The following is an 18809-nucleotide window of genomic DNA, read 5'->3' as shown; positions in this document are numbered from 1 at the left end:
CTTTTGATGGGTGGTTGACTCATCATTTTAGAAAGATGAATTTGTCATGGAGACAGCCACTCAAAGTTTTAAAACAAGCTTCCACTTAGTGTTTTTTTTTTGGGGGGGGTTAAGTTCTAATTACTCTTGGTAGAGCTATCTTCTTGTTTTCCCATCATTTTGATGAAGTAAATGTAGAGAAATCAGGAAGCAATAGGTTATATTCTCTTTAAAATGCTTAGTGGGCTTAGAATTTAGGGAAAACTTCCTTTTACAAAAACTTTAAAGGCATTTTGCTAGAAAAAAATCATTAAAATTACAATTTGACTAAGATGTTAGACCACTCCCTACTGGACTCATGACTTCACCAGCATGTCGGTCTATAAACCCTTCATCCCGCAGGCCTGCAACTTACCATGCCTGTACTTCGTTGTTGCCATGAACATCACAGGCAAACCAATGGCTGAAGAGAGGATCCAGTTGCACACATTGACAATTTTGGCATTGCGGGGTGTACGGAAGTCCAGGGCCTTGACGGGATGGCAGACTGCGATGTAGCGATCGACGCTCATGGTGCAGAGGGTAAAGATGCTTGTGAACATATTATAGTAATCGATGGAGATCACAATCTTGCAGAGGATGGTTCCAAACGGCCATGTTCCCATTAGGTAATTGACACTCTGGAAGGGCAGGGTGCTGGTTGCTAAGGCATCTGCTAGAGCAAGGTTGAAAATATAGATGTTGGTGGCAGTCTTCATTTTGGTGTATCTAGGAGATGAAGGAGGAACAGTGGCAGAGTCAGAAAAAGACCAACATGAAATACAGATGAGCTTCCAGTAATAAAATACATCACAAGGATTAGTGGAAAGCATTTGAGATGAGATATGCGAGCTCTCTTTCTAATACTAATACTATTTATAACCATGTGCCTATGAGCTAAATACATAGTTTCTTTGCCTATAGTTTTATAATCTGTAAAATGGTTATAATAGCTGCTTGCTGATTTATTACCTTTTTTTTTTAACGTGTGCCAGGCACTGTGATAGATGTAATAGACACAGGGAGGTCTCAGTCACGTATCCAAGTATATTGATACTCGTGAAATGGATATAAAATGAATAATTCATTTTAACTCTATGAGAAAAATTTCAGTATATATAGTTAAAATTATGGAAAAGTATAATCATGCAGGAATGTGTATGTATATATGTCAGTGTATTAGTGCAAGTGTGTTTATACGTATGTATGCCCATATGTCCATACACACACACACACACACACACACACACACACACACACACACAAGACTATTATGGTGGCACAAAAAAGAAACAAAGGGAATAGAAGGGTTAAGGTAAGGGAGGAAGGAAGGCATCCTGGAATTGTAAATGTGCAAGTATAATCTTACAGTTGGTAAGAGTAGGTCATTCTAGATAGGTAGAACACCTAAACAAAGGCATGGCATGTGAGTTTTAGCACTGCCAAAGGATAAAATCCTATCAGAGAATGAATGGCAATAAATCTGATAGGTTGGGCATATAGAGGCCAGTTCATGGAGGGATTTCTGTGCCATGGTGGGGAGGTAGGATTTTATCCAATCCAACATGAGGAAGGTAAAGCTGTTTTTTTTTTTTTTATTTTTTAATAGCTTTATTGAGGCATCATTGACATACAATAAATGGCATATAATTAAAGTGTACAATTTGATAACTTTTGACATATGTACACACTTGTGAAACAGTCATCTTAATCAAGATCAGGAATTGGTGAACTATAGCCTACAGACTGGGTCTGGCTGCTGCCTGTTTTGCTGGAACACACTCCCATTCATTTAATTACTTCTTATCTATAGCTGTTTTGATAATGCAATGGCAGAGTTGAGTAGTTGTGACAGAGACCATATGGCCTGCAAAGTCTAAAATATTTACTATCTTGCCTTTTACAGCAAAAAATGCCAACTCTTGATCAAGATAATAAACCTATCAATCACCCTCAGAAGTTTCCTTGTGCAGCTCTTAATCTTTCCATCTTAGTTTCTTCCCTTGAACCCCAGCCCTAGGCAATCATTGATCTTGATCTGCTTTCCATTATTCTAGATTAGTTTTCATTTTCTAGAATTTTATGTAAATAGAATCATTCAGTAGGTACCCTTTTTTTGTTTAGCTTCTTCTGCTCTGCACAATTATTTTGAGATGCATCCACATTTTGTTGCATGGATCAATAATGCATTCTTTTTTTATTACTGAGTATGGTTATTATTATTAGTATTGAGTATGGACGTGGATATTATAGTATGGCTATGCCAAACTTGTTTATCATTCATCTATTAGTGGGAATTGAGTTGCATCTCGTTTTTGGATACTGAGAATTAGCTGTTATGAACATTAGGACTTTTCATGGACATAGGTTTTTCTTTCCCTTTGTAAGTACCCTAGGAGTTTTATATGTCTTCAAGGTCACAGAAATTAGAAGAGATAAGTGGGTATATTGACAGCACTAATAAATTATATCTGATGGTAGAAGGATATCCTGCAAATGTATTGTCAAATTGCCAGATGTATTTGACATTCCACATCTATTTACCTTAACCTTAGGAACGGTACCTCAGTTTCACTCGGGGAACCACTCCTTTTCCACTCTTAGTCTCTGTGCTTTGCAATTTGCTCTATTACTAGTTCAGGGCACCACGATATAAAGTGATCGGGGCCATGGTGAATGTTCAGATATAGTCTCATGTTTCAGCCAGAGCCAATAAGATTTTGGGGGGACTTCTAGAGAAATAATATAATATTTTAAATAATTAAACCTGAGAGAATGTAGGGTGTGTAGTTGTTGGAAGAACCTACTTGAAAGTGGATCCAACACAGAGGATGTGAATTTGGGAGAGTAAGACAGGAACCTATACCTGAAGCCTTGTACTTTTTGTTTACTTGGTGCAATACATTCTCTTTAAACTTCAGCCTGTGTACATTTTTCAGTCACATGATTAAGAAGCTAACTCAGACCAAGATAATTGTTGGTTGGAGGCTAGAGTATTATGGACTCATTTCTTAGGGCCTTAATTCAGTGTTCAGGAAAGGTTTTTTTTGGTTTTCAATAAGCACCAGGAAGCTGTAGTTATAATGGAGGATTTCATGAACCTCTTATGGTCAACAGGACTGAATTGTTTCTTTGAGCTCTAAAATTCTGATTCTCGATCTTGTCTGTTATAATCGCAGATGTTGCATTAATGCAGGAGAGTCAGACTTGGGGCCTTTTGAGTTGCTTTAGAAGTTTTATTCCTTTAAAAGATTTCAAAAGGAAAAGGTAGAGAAAGCCATTTAACTTAAAGAAGTAAACCAATTTGATTTTAGTGAGGACTCTAAATGTGGCAAACATCAAAAAGGTAATTTAGACAAGATCCTCCAAACTCCAACAGCAAACAAATAAAATCAAAACTCCAACTTTTAGGATTTCAGAATAAGTGACTTAGATGCTCAAGAGGTTTAAAGATTTTTTGATACTTATATGGGGCACCTGAGTGACACAGTTGGTTAAGCGTCCAACTCTTGGTTTCAGCTCAGGTCATGATCTCATGGTCACATGGGTTCGAGCCCCGTGTTGGGGTCTGAGCTGAGGGTGTGGACCCTGCTGGGGATTCTCACTCTCCCTCCCTCCGCCTCATGCTGTCTCTGTCCTTCTCAAATAAAAAATTTTAAAAAATTAAAAAAATTTATTTGACGTTTATAAAAAGAAATTTCTCCCACAAAGCAGACAAAATGCTTGCTAGCTCCATCACTGATTCCAGACGTGCACGATACAAAGGCACACGCCGCTGCATTAGTCACTTCCCACCCAGCCGACCTTCCATTTCACATCTTATCTTTAAGAGTGTATCATGTTGAATATTCAGGTTCTTTACTGTCAGTTTTATGACTCAACATACCTCTAACCTTTCCTTCAGGCTCATTATAGCACTAGGTACTTATTAATGTGTGTTTATTTCAGTTAAAAAGATGTTCCTCCCCCAGAAAGAGATGTTTGTGTAACAAAATTAGGTTAGGGTCCTACATCACAAAAGAAAAAGTGGATGTCTACAAAAGCTGTTTCAAATGGCATTTTACAGGAACAATGCTGTTTGAATTTTCTCAATTTATCCAAAGAGTCTTCCTCTAAAGATAGCCAGTGTTCTTACCCCAGTTACTCACACTTTGAGTCACAGCAAATATAAATGAGGGTTTTGCAATTTCCTAAATATATGTAAGAGAATTATACAAGACCAAAGGTTTCAGAATTCCAGTTTGCCTCCAATGTATCTCTAAAGGCTTTACTCTAAAGGGACAGTCTGATCAGAAAAGGGGTCCTTCAGTCCAGCAAACATGAGCTGATCATTCTGTTCTGCTCTGATGCAGTGGTATGAATGTTGCCCCAGAAAAGTTACACGAACAATCAGTCACCCCACGAATTATAGGAGTATACAAACCAGAGTTTGCAAACCTACCAAAGAGGTGAGCTGAAGGAAGGACCATCTCTGCTGCCTGGTTCACCTGAGTGGATCTGAGTAGAGCTCCTGGATATTAACACGCAAGCCTCTTTCCATCCTTTGTACCTATTCCTTCTTACTGTGCCATGAACGAGTTTGGTGACAAAATGGGCAACGACTGGAGGGATACATGGCATGTCCTTGGAGTGTCTCACCTGGATTATAGGGCCTTCGTGACCTTGACCAGCCTTACTCTGCCCACTGAACTGGGGCTTTTTCTCTAGGCAGAGGCTCAAGCTTTTTTCATTTATTTTTTTTTATAATTATCCCACTAAATCTTTCCTGGTATGTATTTCTTTAAAACTGTTCTAGGTGATTGAGTAGCTTATTAAAATCCAAATGTATTACCATGCAATTATTATTTTTTTAAGAAACTGTATTCTCAGGACCTTCAATGTTTGACCCATATTTAGATGCTGTGTTGGGGAAGAGGCATTATGAAGCCCATTTCATTGGCAGCTCAAATATTCTCCCCTATTTCGTACACACTTTTTATTTGTCAATGCCCTTCCTTTCTTTGTGGTTATAAAAGAATACTTATTCATCTTCAGACCCATTCTTAATGTCATTTTTGCAACTATTACTACTTGCCAAAACACCATTGATTGTGACCAACAGGTGTTAAATGAAGCCACGCTGAATAAATTGCTTGTATAAATGGGCTTTGCAAACCTTTTGTTATTCTTTTATTTAGAGTTAATTATTGAATCATGATGGCCTTGTCTCTAGCCAGAAGAAAAATGGCCAAGGAAGCTTGAAAAGAGGAAGAGCATATTTTAGAATCCAGTTTGTCAGCTGTCTAACATGTCACCCTTCATATCGCTCTACTACCTTTTCTGGGGGTTCGCAACAGAGCCTTCACCTCTTTTTGGGCTAATTTGCTGCTCTTTCGTGTTTTTACCAAATGGAGTTTTTCTCGCTCTTTTTCCCGTTTGCTAATACCAGCGAAGTAGAAAGATCTCTAACCCAGTAAAGACTCAATGAGCCCTTTCTAGCACTGTGCTTGGAAAGATACTTCTCTAGCATCTGCCATGACTTTTCTGTCTACCTCACATAAAGAAATTCATGCTTTTGGAGCACCTGGGTGGCTTAGTCGGTTAAGCCTCTGCCTCTTGGTTTTGGCTCAGGTCATGATCTCACTGCTTTGTGGGTTTGAGCCATGCTGGCAGCATGGAACCTGCTGGGATTCTCTCTCTCTCTCTCTCTCTCTCTCTCTCTCTCTCTCTCTCTCTCCCTCTCCCTCTCCCTCTCCCTCTCCCTATCTCTCTGCCCCTCCCCTACTCATGCTGTGTCTGTGTCTCTCAAAATGAATAAATAATAATTAAAAAAAGAAATTAACACTTTTAGGGGCACCTGGGTGGCTCCGTCAGTTAAGCCTCCGACTTCGGCTCAGGTCATGTTCTCCAGCTTGTGAATTTGAGCCCTGCATAGGGCTCTGTCCTGACAGCTCAAAGCCTGGAGCCTGCTTTGGATTCTGTGTCTCTCTCTCTCTGCCACTCCCCTGCTCCCACTCTGTGTCTCTCTCAAAAATAAACATTAAAAAAATTTAAAAAAAAGAAATTCACACTTTTAATAGAGAAAATGAATTATTACGTACATGAACAAAAATGGTCATATGACTACCTACTTAAAATTCTCATTTATTGTCCATTTCATTCTTATATTTCTGGCAAGCATGTGTCTGTGTATGTGTGTGTGTGAGAGAGACAGAGAGGCAGGAAGGGGGAGAGAGAGAGAGAGAGAGAGAGAGAGAGAGAGAGAGAGAGAGAGAGATGTAAAACAAGAACCAAAACCAAAGCCAGTGATAATACTCTCATTAGGTATTAACATAGAAAGAAACCGTATACTCATTTGTTATTTTCTGTTATATTCTCCACTAGGTTAGGGAAAGAGGGAACAGGGGGTTTCCTCGCTTTGTTATAGAATGTTTTAAAATATTTCACTTATATTTATTTCAAAGTGGTTTTGTGTGGTCAACGACCAAATTTCCAATAAGCTTATACTAGAAAAAGGAGAGAGTAGTAACCTCAGACCTCTGAGTCCTGTGGACAAGAACGTGAGTATTGCCTGCCAGTCTGACTCACAAGACAAGACAGAGAGAGGCTTACAGGAAATAAACACAGAGGCACCTCCTTCCAGAGGTTAATTGGCTCTTTCCGTCTCCTTGTCACCAGAATGTGAGGACAATCAGAATCTTTTTGGCTGAGTGTTGCTCTCTCTTTATCCACACCCCACTTCATTTTTTGTTCTCTCTTTTTATTCTTACTTTATTCCTCCTCCATCTCCCATTAATGACAATTCATGAGAAAAATATCTTTCACACACAGCGAGGGAAAAATCTGCTCTCTTGAAGTCGATTGAGTTGATGAATCTTTTAAATAGAAAATGTGAAATGAATAAGTGATTATATATTTTTTTTGCATTTGTGGCTTGGAAAAATCAAAGTAAAATCTGCATTTCCTATTAATAATTGCGTAGAATCCTAATGACATTAAAATCGCATACCTTTCTATCTTATCAACTTTACTGATGGTCTCATCACTGCATTCTCTTTTGGTTTCCTCTTTGCCTATTTTCATCTTTATTTCTCTTATTTTATTGTATGCATTTTGTAAGGCTTTTCAAATTCTCCTTTCGGAAATGGAACTGAGGTGGACGATGGAGTGAGAACATGGCCTCTGATTAGAGGGAAAAAAAATGAGAGGCTTCCATTCTGGCTAAGAGACTTTGGTTAATCATTTTTTTTGGATTATGCCTTTCGGAAGGGCTTACTTACTGCTTTATTTCATTCCTGAAAATTTTACTTCAGGACATGGATAGCATTTATTTCATCCAAAGCTTATATGAAAAAAATATATTTTGCCTACTTAATACCTATATTCTGTGATAAATATTATTTATGTATCATAGAAAAATATTACTATGCTAAATCTTCTGATGTGTTTAACCACCATTGCTGGTTGAAATATTCTTGTCTATAACTTTATATTTTTGTTTACAAGAAAATCTCATCTCTATAGACTAACAGACTTCAAATATACCATGAGAATGTCTACCTCAGAGTAAAGCCTTTTGGTTCATAGAAACAATGTTTCACTTTTATTTTAGAGACCTGGTTTTGAGAACTTAGAAATATCTTAGATTTCAAATTTGGAAGTTCTAAGAGAAAAAGAAATTTCTTCTATTTTAGAATCTGACAGTTTTGTACACAAAAAATAATCGAGTTGTACATTATCACTAACTTCAAATAATAATATATCCCTAGGCATTTATTTAATAATGAAGGAACAAAAAAAGGATACAACTTCAAAATATGATAAAACAATTCTACCACCATCAATATTAGAAAATTGCTTTCTGAAGAAGCTCAAGCATGCGCTAAAGATTATAAATTTTTAGGAGGCATAGTCTGCCTATGAAATTATTACCTATTGTACTTAATGAAAGAATGAATATAAGTCTTCCTTTACACTTTTGGTGTTGATGCGCATACAATCACTCAATGTAAGTAAAATATCAAAGATAACACAAATGGAAAAGATAAAAGAAATAAAAATAGAGAAAATTGTCCATTTAGCACAGAACTCAGCACAAAATGGGGACAAGTAAATGCTTGTTGAATGGAATTAAATATGGAAAGAAGGGCTTGGGTTATTTTATTTATTGTAGTAAGATAAGCCAAACATTTTTTGGGAACCAGAAGTTTTTAAAGTAAAAATGAAGAGGGAATATTCTTTTTTCCTTGTCAAATCACTGTCATATTAAAGAGAACTTTGGTCAAAAAGGTCATGTAATGATAAGTAGGAACTGAGAGGGGCTTTCAAAACCGCGCTGTCTGATCACCTTGTTTTATGATAAGAGACCCTGAAACAGAGAGATGTACAAATTTTGAGATTTTTTTCCCCTCCATTTCTTTAGGCTCCACCTAAAATTATAACGTGCTTTCTGTACTGTGATGTGGGTCATGTACGTTTCTGGGAGTGCATTGCTGATAACATTGCAAAGTAGTTTGCCCCAGCAATATTTGACTCACTATCTAGCTAAAATATGGTAGGTATGCAAAGCTTCTTAATCTTTCTCTCAAAAATGGCCATGCTGGGAACATCTTGGAAATCTTGAGACATTTTCTCATTATATTGAATGTTGTAGCAGAATCATATTTTTAAAAGAAGAGCTGAGTTCATGTCTTTTGCTTTACTTTCTCATAATCCTAGCTGATCCACAACCTCTCTCTCAAGTTCTATGACTGCCTTTGCAGCTCTCTTTTGGACATCTCCACCTGCTATTGGCTTCTCAAATGCAATATATCCCCCAAAGTATTTATTCTTTCTTACCCCCTAACCACCACTACCACCACCATCACCACAATCAACAGCAGCAAAATAATTAGTAACATCATTTAAAAAGATGTAACAGATGGTGAATTGAGATAATTGGGAAGAAGGATCAATAAGACTTAATTACTAAGGTATATAATATATAATATATAAAGCTTAAGAAGAAAGTCCATATAGGGAAGAAAAAAGGGCCCAGGTTAAAGTCCTAATAAAGATGGCAGGTAATGAATAGCCACAGTTTAAATTTTTTTTTTAACGTTTTCATTTATTTTTGAGACAGAGACAAAGCATGAGCAGAGGAGGGGCAGAGAGAGAGGGAGACACAGAATCTGAAGCAGGCTCCAGGCTCTGAGCTGTCAGCACAGAGCCCGATACAGGGCTTGAACTCATGGACTGTGAGGTCATGACCTGAGCTGAAGTTGGACACTTAACCAACTGAGCTACCCAGGTGCCCTTGAATAGCCCCAGTTTAGAGAAGAAACCCAGAACTGGGGTTAAGGAAACCAAGAAAATAAAGAGTGTCATGAAGTCTGTAGTGGTCAAAGTCATGGAATGCTGCAGAGATTAAGTAAGATGAGGACAGGGATATGTTTATGGGCTTTAGCAAAATACACATTATTAACAGTCTTGACCAGTGCCGTGGAGTGGTGGGGTTGGGAGATATTTAGTTAAGAGTTAAAAAGCAAAGGGGAGCAAGGGGGAAGGAACGTATAGAATGCTTTTGAGATGTTGTGCTATGCAGAACAGAGGGAATGTGAGTCAAGAAAGGGTTTTTTAATTTTTACTTAAAAAATTTTGTTTTAAACATTTATTTATTGTTGAGAGAGTGTGAGCAGGGAAGGGGCAGAAAGAGAGGGAGACACAGAATCTGAAGCAAGTTCCAGGCTCTGGACTTTCAACACAGAGCCTGATGTGGGGCTCGAACTCATGAACTGTGAGATCATGACCTGAGCTGAAGTCAGACGCTTAACCAACTGAGCCACCCAGGTGCCCCAAGAAAGGTTTTTTTTAAAACCTTGATCTGGTATATATCAGTGAGCGTGTGTGCACTGATAGAAACACTAGCATTGGGAATCTGGTGAATCAGAGGAAATAGAGGGCACTGGTGGCAGCAATGTCCTTGAGAAACTGAAAGGAGATGGGACTCATAGCACACATGGTCTCTTCTTGATTATTACTAGCAGCAAGACTAAAAGTAGGGGGACAGATACAGAAAAGGTCTGCAGACTCATTGAAGACCTTTTTGGCTTGCTTATATTTTTTCCAGTGAAATCCTTCTATTGACCTCATTTTTCATTTCCTGGTGTCCATTTCTGTTTTTTGTTTCAGCAAAGCTGCTGGAAAAAAAAACAATCCATGTTCACTGCCTTCAATTTTACCATGTAGGCACACCATAAATATTTGTTAAATGAGTGAACGAAGTAAAAGTCTGGGCATCAGTGAATGAAGGTGATGGAGCAAGGAAGGTGGGGGATCTGCCAGGGAGGAGAGCAGGAGAGCCAATTCAGCGAAGAAACATTTTGTTGGCGGTGTTGGGTGCTCATTTGAGATTTGTAGTTTGCAAAACAAGTGGTTAGAATGATGGATGGGGATGGTCAGTTTTGAGGGAGCACCAGATTCAGGGTCTAGAGAATGAGGAGGTATTATTAGTCTGAAAGGAGTAGGGGGTCCTTAAAGGGGAGACTTCACAGTTCTTGATGGAGAATAGCTCTAGGGTGTGACTAGGAAAACTGAGGCTAAAATCGAGCTACAGTGAATTATCACCAGTGAGTCCAATTCAAACTCTGTCCTTCATGATGGAACAGGCACTTTATCTTTCCCTTTTTGCAGATGAGCAAACTAAGGCTCAGTGATAAGCAGGCTAACGCGAGGTTGTAAAACCAGTGAGGGGCAGAACTGGGATGACCCCATGTCTGTTTACTACTCTGTGTTCCTTCCCCCTTAACAAACAAAAAGTCCCTCAGAGTCAGAGTTTGAGTCTTGGTACTCTTCCCTCCAGCCCACAGTAGGCAATCAAAAATGCTTATTTTAGGGGCGCCTGGGTGGCTCAGTTGGTTAAGCATCCGACTTCGGCTCAGGTCATGATCTCGCGGTCCGTGAGTTCGAGCCCCGCGTCGGGCTCTGTGCTGACAGCTCAGAGCCTGGAGCCTGTTTCAGATTCTGTGTCTCCCTGTCTCTCTGACCCTCCCCCGTTCATGCTGTCTCTCCCTGTCTCAAAAAAAAATAAATAAACGTTAAAAAAAAAAATTAAAAAAAAAATGCTTATTTTATTTAGTTACTTAAAAAAATACACTTAATCTTTGTCAAAGAAATCCCTGAACATAATTTCATCCTGGTGATGAAAGATGCCAATTTCTCTTAAATTTCATGAATTGCTTAGTGCAATAACAAGAATGTAGCACTCTTCTCATATATGAGCTGTTTGGAAGGATATCGGCCAAAATGCTATCTCCAGGAAGCTGGGTTCCAATTTATTTTTTATTTTCTTCTTTGTACTTCCCTGTATTATTTATTTTTACATTAAGATGCATCATTGTTTTCTTTAATGTAAAAATACATTCTGGGGTGCCCGGATGGCTCAGTTGGTTGAGCATTCAACTCTTGATTTCAGCTCAGGTCATGATACCAAGGTGTGGGATTGAGCCCCACATCAGGCTCTGTGCTGAGCATGGAGTCTGCTTAGGATTCTCTCTCTCTCTTTCTCTGCCCCTCTCCGGCTCACACTCTCTCTCTAAAAATAATGATAATTAAAAAATAATAATAATACATTCTAAAAAACATTTTTAAACTATTGAAAGGAAATTTCAGAGACAATTTTTAATAGTGTCTGAAATACAGTAAAAGAGGCCTTTGTGAAAAACATGCATGTGTGTGTGCGTGCACACACACACACACACACACACACACACACACCATAAGGGAAGTTAAAAGTTGGCATTCCTGTTCATGTCATATCCAGCTACTTCACATTCTAAATATTAAAGAGGTTGATTTCCTTATAGGGAGGTCACTGGTGGTCCAGGACTACAAATAGGTGGGTTAGTGTATTTCATTCTGGGGTTAGAATTAGGAAACTGTTAATACTACATATCTAAGGCATACCTACCAGCAAAGTACTATCCTAAACATACTGATGTATTTTCTCCATTCACAGAATCATGACATCCTCTCTCTCGGTTGGCTCAAACATTCTCATGGAAAGTAGGCATGGCATTTAATGGGTCCCTTTAAACATCCACATGGCCTATCAAGAACTCCTCTCTAATTTTCACAGATTTATATCTGGCTATTCATTGATTTATTGCTCAAAATTATGTTAGTTAAAAAATAATTTCTGAAAGTTGGTCTAGAGTTTGGGGGATGAGAGTGGAGTGCTGTGCTTGTTCTCAAATCTGGAAATGAAACATTGTATAATATTTACTCTCAAGAAGTATTTGAGTAGTCAATAAAGGGAAATCTCGTGCTATTAATGAATTTGAGAGTACATTTCAACCTTGCGCATGCTCGTGCATGAAATCTTAGTGCTGTGTAACGTATGTGGTGATTATGCTAGAATTAGCTGTGTTGTTTCTTGGTCTGTAAGCTTCTGGAGTCCAGAGACCATGCTCCTTGTCTACCCTACTGTCTGCTCGCCCAAGCAACGTGATGAATTCTCCTGACCCAAATGCCCACATCTATATATCTCTTTAAATATGACATTCCTGTTCATCTCGTATTCTTAAGGGATTCTCATCATCCCCAACAGAAACAAATCATATCTTCTCCTCCTATGTGCTCTTACCACGCCGTATTGATCCCCATTTTTATCCTTCCCCTATTGCCAGAGGAGAGCAGGGGGTGGTGCCTAATGGTAGTGAGGCTGAGGAATCTGAGGGAAAAAGCCCCAGGGAGCTTTCAGGGAGTTAGCCAAGTTGCTGACAGCCAGGCTGTGGTATTTTTTTGTGGAACATAGCTCTATAGAATATCAACATAGGAGAACTCTTCATGGCCGTGATGCAACAAGACAAAAACAATCCACTCCATAACTACGCCTGAACAGAGATAAAATCCAAATCACCCACAGCCATAAAAATGCTAAACATTTCCCTCTCCTGGTTAACATTAAGTGATGGCTGCCTCTTATTCAGTGATGACTCCAGCCCTACTTTGTGAATTCTGTGTCCTAGATAAAAAATCACTGATGCTCACGCATCAAATTACTCTTGCTTTGAGATAGCATCCTATGCAAATAGACCTCTGCTTCCTTGAAGCCTATCCTAAATCACCAGACACTAAAATTCCTGTGGTGTTCTCATTGCAGCGAGCTTAATAAGTTTAATTGTCTTTGGCTCCAGGTGTATTCCCTGTGGCTATCAGCTGGTGAGCATTGATAGTAGAGCATACTTGGCTCAGGAGATTGTACCAGCACCAGCGGGCCAACAGCAATCAGCAATTGGAAGGAGCATTAGGAATTTTCCAGTGATGTCCACAGATGGGCACAGGCCACTTAGAGGGCATTGCAGCCACAACAGCTGCCTGCACCACTGGAATTGTGGCAAATGTATTCACTCATTGTCTGCCTGTAGCAGATGCTACTGGGGGTTCACCTTTTTTCAGGGCTGTTCGCTTCTTTCAGAGCCCACGACCATGCATTGAGCCATTGGCTGGCTCCTCACCAGGCCCTTGGTAACTCGTTCACCTATAATGCATTCCATTCCTTCAAGTAGTGTTCCTTAGGTCTAGGAGTCATTGAAGCAAAAAACCTTCTTGTTTGATTACAGCCCTATGTTTTATATTTATAGTGTTCCTTTACAATATCTTCTAGAGATATTTTAGATTTTAAAATCCAGTATTTCCTTAATTAAAATGTTAAATGTTGGGAGATTAAGTAACCAAAAATCTTACCTTTTAAGGTAGGAACATTCCTGGCAATTCTCAAGTCATAGAAACTGTTGACTTTGAGGAGCAAGGCCAGTCCTGTTAAAGTGTTATGAACCCACAGAGCAGTGAATAACCAAAACTACCTTGATTTTTTAAATTTCCTCCCAATTTACCTTCGTGATCAAGATAAGAGTAAAACAGTCCTGCATAGCCTAGTAGGAAGATATGGTTTAGAATTAGGATACACAGGTCTGAGTACTGTGTCTTGTGATCTTGGCCAAGTGGTTGAATTTCAATTTTTACAATTGTAAAGAGGTGATTACATTACTTCTAAAAATTACTATGAGAACACATTAAATGATGATGGTAATGGGTGCTATTTTAAATTATTTTAACCCTAGCCAATATTTATTGAATCTTTTATGTTGGGCATTGCTATATAGTAGTCCCCTTATCTTCAAGAGATACGTCCCCAAGGATGCCTGAAACCATAGATGATACCAAACCCTGTGTATACTGATTTTTCTTATACATACATACCTATGATAAGGTTTAGTTTCTAAATTAGGCACAATAAGAGATTAACAGTAGCTAATAATAAAATAGAGCAATTATAACAATATACTTTAATAAAAGTTATGTGAGTGTGGTCTCCATAAACATCAATATTTTCTATTGTACTGTGCTCTCCCTCCTTCTTGTGATGATATGAGATGATAAAATGTCCCTGTGATAAGGCGACGTGAGATGAATGATGACAGACATTGTGATGTAGCATTAGCCTATTGACCTTCTGATGTTATTTTCACCAGAAGGGTCGTTTTCCGTTAAGAGACTGGTAACCAAAACTCTGGAAAGTGAAACTGAAGATAAGGGGGCACTACCAGGAGCAGTTTACTTGGATTTTCTAACTCAATCTTTGTAACAGGCTTATGGATGGCATATCCATTTTCTTTGGTAGATCATCGGAAAGAGCTTCATGGAGATTAAGTAACCCACTGAAGAATGACAGTGACAGAAGCAAGATGTAAATCCACATCTGTTACAGTTTATATTCTTCACTATCACGTGGCACTGCTATAACACACACCATGCAATACAAGCTATCTATATAATAAATACTTTTATAAAGTGCAATAAGGTTTCTGCATACATTTGTGTAAACTGATGCTCACAAAAATCCTACTGATAGCTGAAACAACTATGGTTATTGTCCCCATTTTATTAAATTTATTTTTTTTTTATTTGAGAGAGAGAGACTGAGAGCAAGTGGGGGAGAGGGGCAGAAGGAGAGAGAGAGAATCCTCAGAAGACTCCATATTCAGTGTGAAGCCTGAATTGGGGCTCAATCCCATGACCCTGGGATCACGACCTGAGCTAAAATCAAGAGTCAGATGCTCAACTGACTGAGCCACCTAGGAGCCCCTGTCCCTGTTTCAAAGAGAACTTTGAAAAGGTTTGGAGCAGTGTCAAAGACAGATACGCTTAGCACTATACATTTGAGATACCTGGGTGTTTTGTTGCTATGCAAGCAAAATGCCTATATAATTTAGATGTTTTGTGTGTGGTTTTGTGTGTGTATCCTATAGAAATAAACATTACCAGTGTTTAACAATAGTCTAGCATGTTGGAAAGAATCATTTATCATGTAGGGAGTTGAAATAGGAATGTTCTCATTGCTCCTGAGTGGGGTTTTTTTTTTTTAGGCTTCATGCCCAGTGTGGAACCCAAATTGGGGCTTGAACTCATGACCCTGAGATCAAGACCTGAACTGAGCTCAAGAGTCGGCTGCTTACCTGACAGAGCACCCAGGTGCCCCACTCCTGAGTTTTGCAATTGAGAGATTTAATTAAGATACACGAAGACCTAATTTCAAATTCCGTTTGTCAAAACTGTTGATGAGCATTCCCTGCCTATCTCTTTTAATGTGTCATAGAACCTGCTAATATCTAAATATTTTGGCATTCAATTAATTCCAGTGACAGTAGCTGTCCAAAATCTTTCAAGACCAATTGAAGGAGAAATAAAGTTAATACAATTAGTTCCTCTCAATCTTCACTTATGTAAAGTAGTGTATTTATGATGACTGTTTTCCATCCAAGCATTATAAATTTTTTTATAACTTAGTGATCATGCTGACCTGGGATTTTTCTAAGAAAAAGAAGGCAGTTTATTGAGATTTTTTTTCTAAGTATTTTCATGCAGAGAGATTTTTTGGAAGGTATTTCTTTCCCCTGTGGGGAATTCAATAGCACTTGTTAGTAGGAAAAAAAATGATTCATGAATAAACCAGTAATTTGGCAAAGCAAAAAAGTCCCATTAGTCTTTAAAATTTGAAATTTTCGTCTTATGGTGTGAAGAGTTGTTAAGTCGACATGGAGTTGTCTTCCAACTTGGAATAGACTTATTTGGCACTATCAACATTTTTAGGCACAAATTAATGTATGTAACTGTATTTTTAATGGGAGAACTTCAAACATGTCTCAACTTATATTTTAGTGAAAAAGCCATCTGATGAATATTTTATTGCTTTTCAAGATCATCTATTACATTAAAAATTTTTCCTCTTTTATTTTCATATTATTGTGTTTTTCTTCATTATACCATTGCATATCCATTGTAAAAAACCTGGAGAATATATGAAAAGTAAAATACAAAACATCGTAAGCTTAACATGTAGAGACAAACTCTGATAATATTTTGTTGTATTTAATACTCTAACTTTGTGATCAAAGTTAAACACTTCACATTTCTTATATCTTAGGAGAAGAGTTACATGAGACTTTATATTATGAAAAAGAACATCTGAAGAATTATAAGCGTGTCTTTAATTGTCATAGAATATATTTATTTTTTCTTTTTTAGAATAAAGACATTTTAATTTTTTTGTATATGTATTTTTTATTTTAAGTTTTATTTAAATTCCAGTTAGTTAACATATAGAATAATATTATTTTTAGTAGTAGAATTTTGTGATTCATCACTTATATACAACACTCAAGCCCGATCATAACAAGTGTGCTCCTTAATCCCCATCACCCATTTAACCTATCCCCCACCAATTTCCCCTCCAGCAATCCTTGGTTTGTTCTCTATAGCTAAGACTCTGTTTTATGTTTTACCTCTCTTTTTCTCCCCCTATGTTCGTCTGTTTTGTTTCTTAAATTCCACATATAAGTTAAATCATATGATATTTGTCTTTCTCTGACTGACTGATTTCACTTAACATACTACACTCTAGCTGCATCCACATTGTTGCAAATGGCAGGATTTCATTCTTGTTGGTGGCTGAGTAATATTCCATTGTAAATATATACTACATCTTCTTTATCCATTCTTCAGCTGATGGACATTTGGGTTCCTTCCATAATTTGGCTATTGTTGATAGTGCTCCTGTAAACATTGGGTTGCAAGTGCCCCTTGGAATCTGTGTTTTTGTGTCCTTTGGATAAATACCTAGTAGTGCAATTGTTGGGTCTTAGGGTAGTTTTACTCTTTAACTTTTTGAGGAACCTCCATACTGTTTTCCAGAGTGGCTGCCCCAGTTTGCATTCGCACCAACAGTGTCAGAGTATTCCCCTTTCTCCCCATCCTACCCAACATCTGTTTCCTGATATGTTAATTTTAGTCACTCTGACAGGTGTGAGGTGATATCTCATTGTAGTTTTGATTCATATTTCTCTGATGATGAGTGATGTTGAGCATCTTTTTATGTGTCTGTTAGCCATCTGCATGTCTTCTTTGGAAAAATGTCCATTCAGGTCTTAACTGGGTTGTTTGTTTTTTTTTTTTGGGTGTTGAGCTTGATAAGTTCTTTATAGATTTTAGATACTAACCCTTTATCTTATATGTCATTTGCAAATATCATTTTCCATTCCAAAGGTTGCCTTTTAGTGTTGTTGATTGTTTCCTTTGCTGTGCAGAAGCTTTTTATTTTGATGAAGTCCCAATAGTTTATTTCTGCTTTTGTTTCCCTTGTCTCTGGAGACATATCTAGTAAGAAGTTTCTGTGACTGATGTCAAAGAGGTTGCTGCCTGCTTTCTCATCTAGGATTTTGATGGTTTCCTGTATTACATTTAGGTCTTTCATCCATTTTGAATTTACTTTTGTGTATGGTATAAGAAATTGGTCCAGTTTTCATTCTTTTGTATGCTGTTATCCAGATTTCCCAACACTATTTGTTGAAGAGACTGTTTTTTTTCCATTGAATATTCTTTCCTGCTTTGTCAAAGATCAGTTGACCATATAGTTCCATATGTTTCATAAGTGGCTCCATAAGCCATTTGAGAAGCAAAAACAAGTGTCACAGGTAAGAGTCATGAGTGACAAGGGAAGGTTTCTGTTTACTTTATTTAGGCTCTCTGGAGTAACACTGACATATCTTGCTACTTTCATCGGCAGTAATTCCAGCTAACTTGCCTTCCATCTGGTGTTTTGCTCACCAGGGAGATAAGGGCATGGTATAAGATGTTTTTCTTTGAATTTAATTAGGTGAATTTTTAGCAAAATCCTGAATAAAAGCTTATCTTTTCTTCCAGATGAGTTCTTCTCAGATTCTTCTAGAGTTAATTCTCCCAGATTCAATGTTTCTCATTCATTATTACCTCCTTCTAGCCCATATCCCATTTGGATTCCTTGGGACAGTGAGTTGGAAGAAGGAAAAAGCAGATTCCATGGACTCAGGTTCTCTTCTTGAATGTGGAAAATAACCTTAGAAAATATCTTTGCTCCCAAATTAAACAATGGCAATGATATTTATAAGAATTTTACTTTTAGGAATTCTAAGTTTATACCAACCATTAACTCTCATAGGAGCAATGATACAAAAGTTATAATTTTCACAAACCAGAATCAGGACATTTAAACACAGAGGGCTGAAATGAATCTAGCATTAATATACAGTATAATCAAATAAGTGGACTGAAACATTTCAGCAATGTCCTATGTCCTATGACTGTTTCTTACTCTTTTGGTTTCAAGATAAAAGAGTGGAAAAAAAAGTATACAGTCACACCCTCAAGGAGCTTACCTTCTCCAAATTGCAAACTTCCTTTTTCCAAAAATGTAGAAAGGGATTGCTGATGTAAATGGAAATCTGAAAATGGCATGG

At 37.8% G+C, this 18809-nt stretch overlaps 1 protein-coding gene across 1 annotated transcript in view; it reads right to left on the bottom strand.

Moving 5' to 3' along the window:
* OPRM1 (opioid receptor mu 1) overlaps window positions 1-18809 on the bottom strand; it is a 63485-nt gene that overhangs the window by 23367 nt on the left and 21309 nt on the right. The window contains exon 2 of the mRNA XM_086708188.1: window positions 395-747. Within this exon, the coding sequence (XP_086564314.1) occupies window positions 395-747 (353 nt within the window). The remainder of the gene's footprint in view (window positions 1-394; window positions 748-18809) is intronic.

Source organism: Puma concolor, chromosome B2, assembly GCF_028749965.1.
Source record: "Puma concolor isolate L17-30 chromosome B2, mPumCon1.1.hap2, whole genome shotgun sequence".
In the NCBI taxonomy this organism is placed as follows: Eukaryota; Metazoa; Chordata; class Mammalia; order Carnivora; family Felidae; genus Puma; species Puma concolor.
This window is presented reverse-complemented; position numbering and strand designations above follow the sequence as displayed.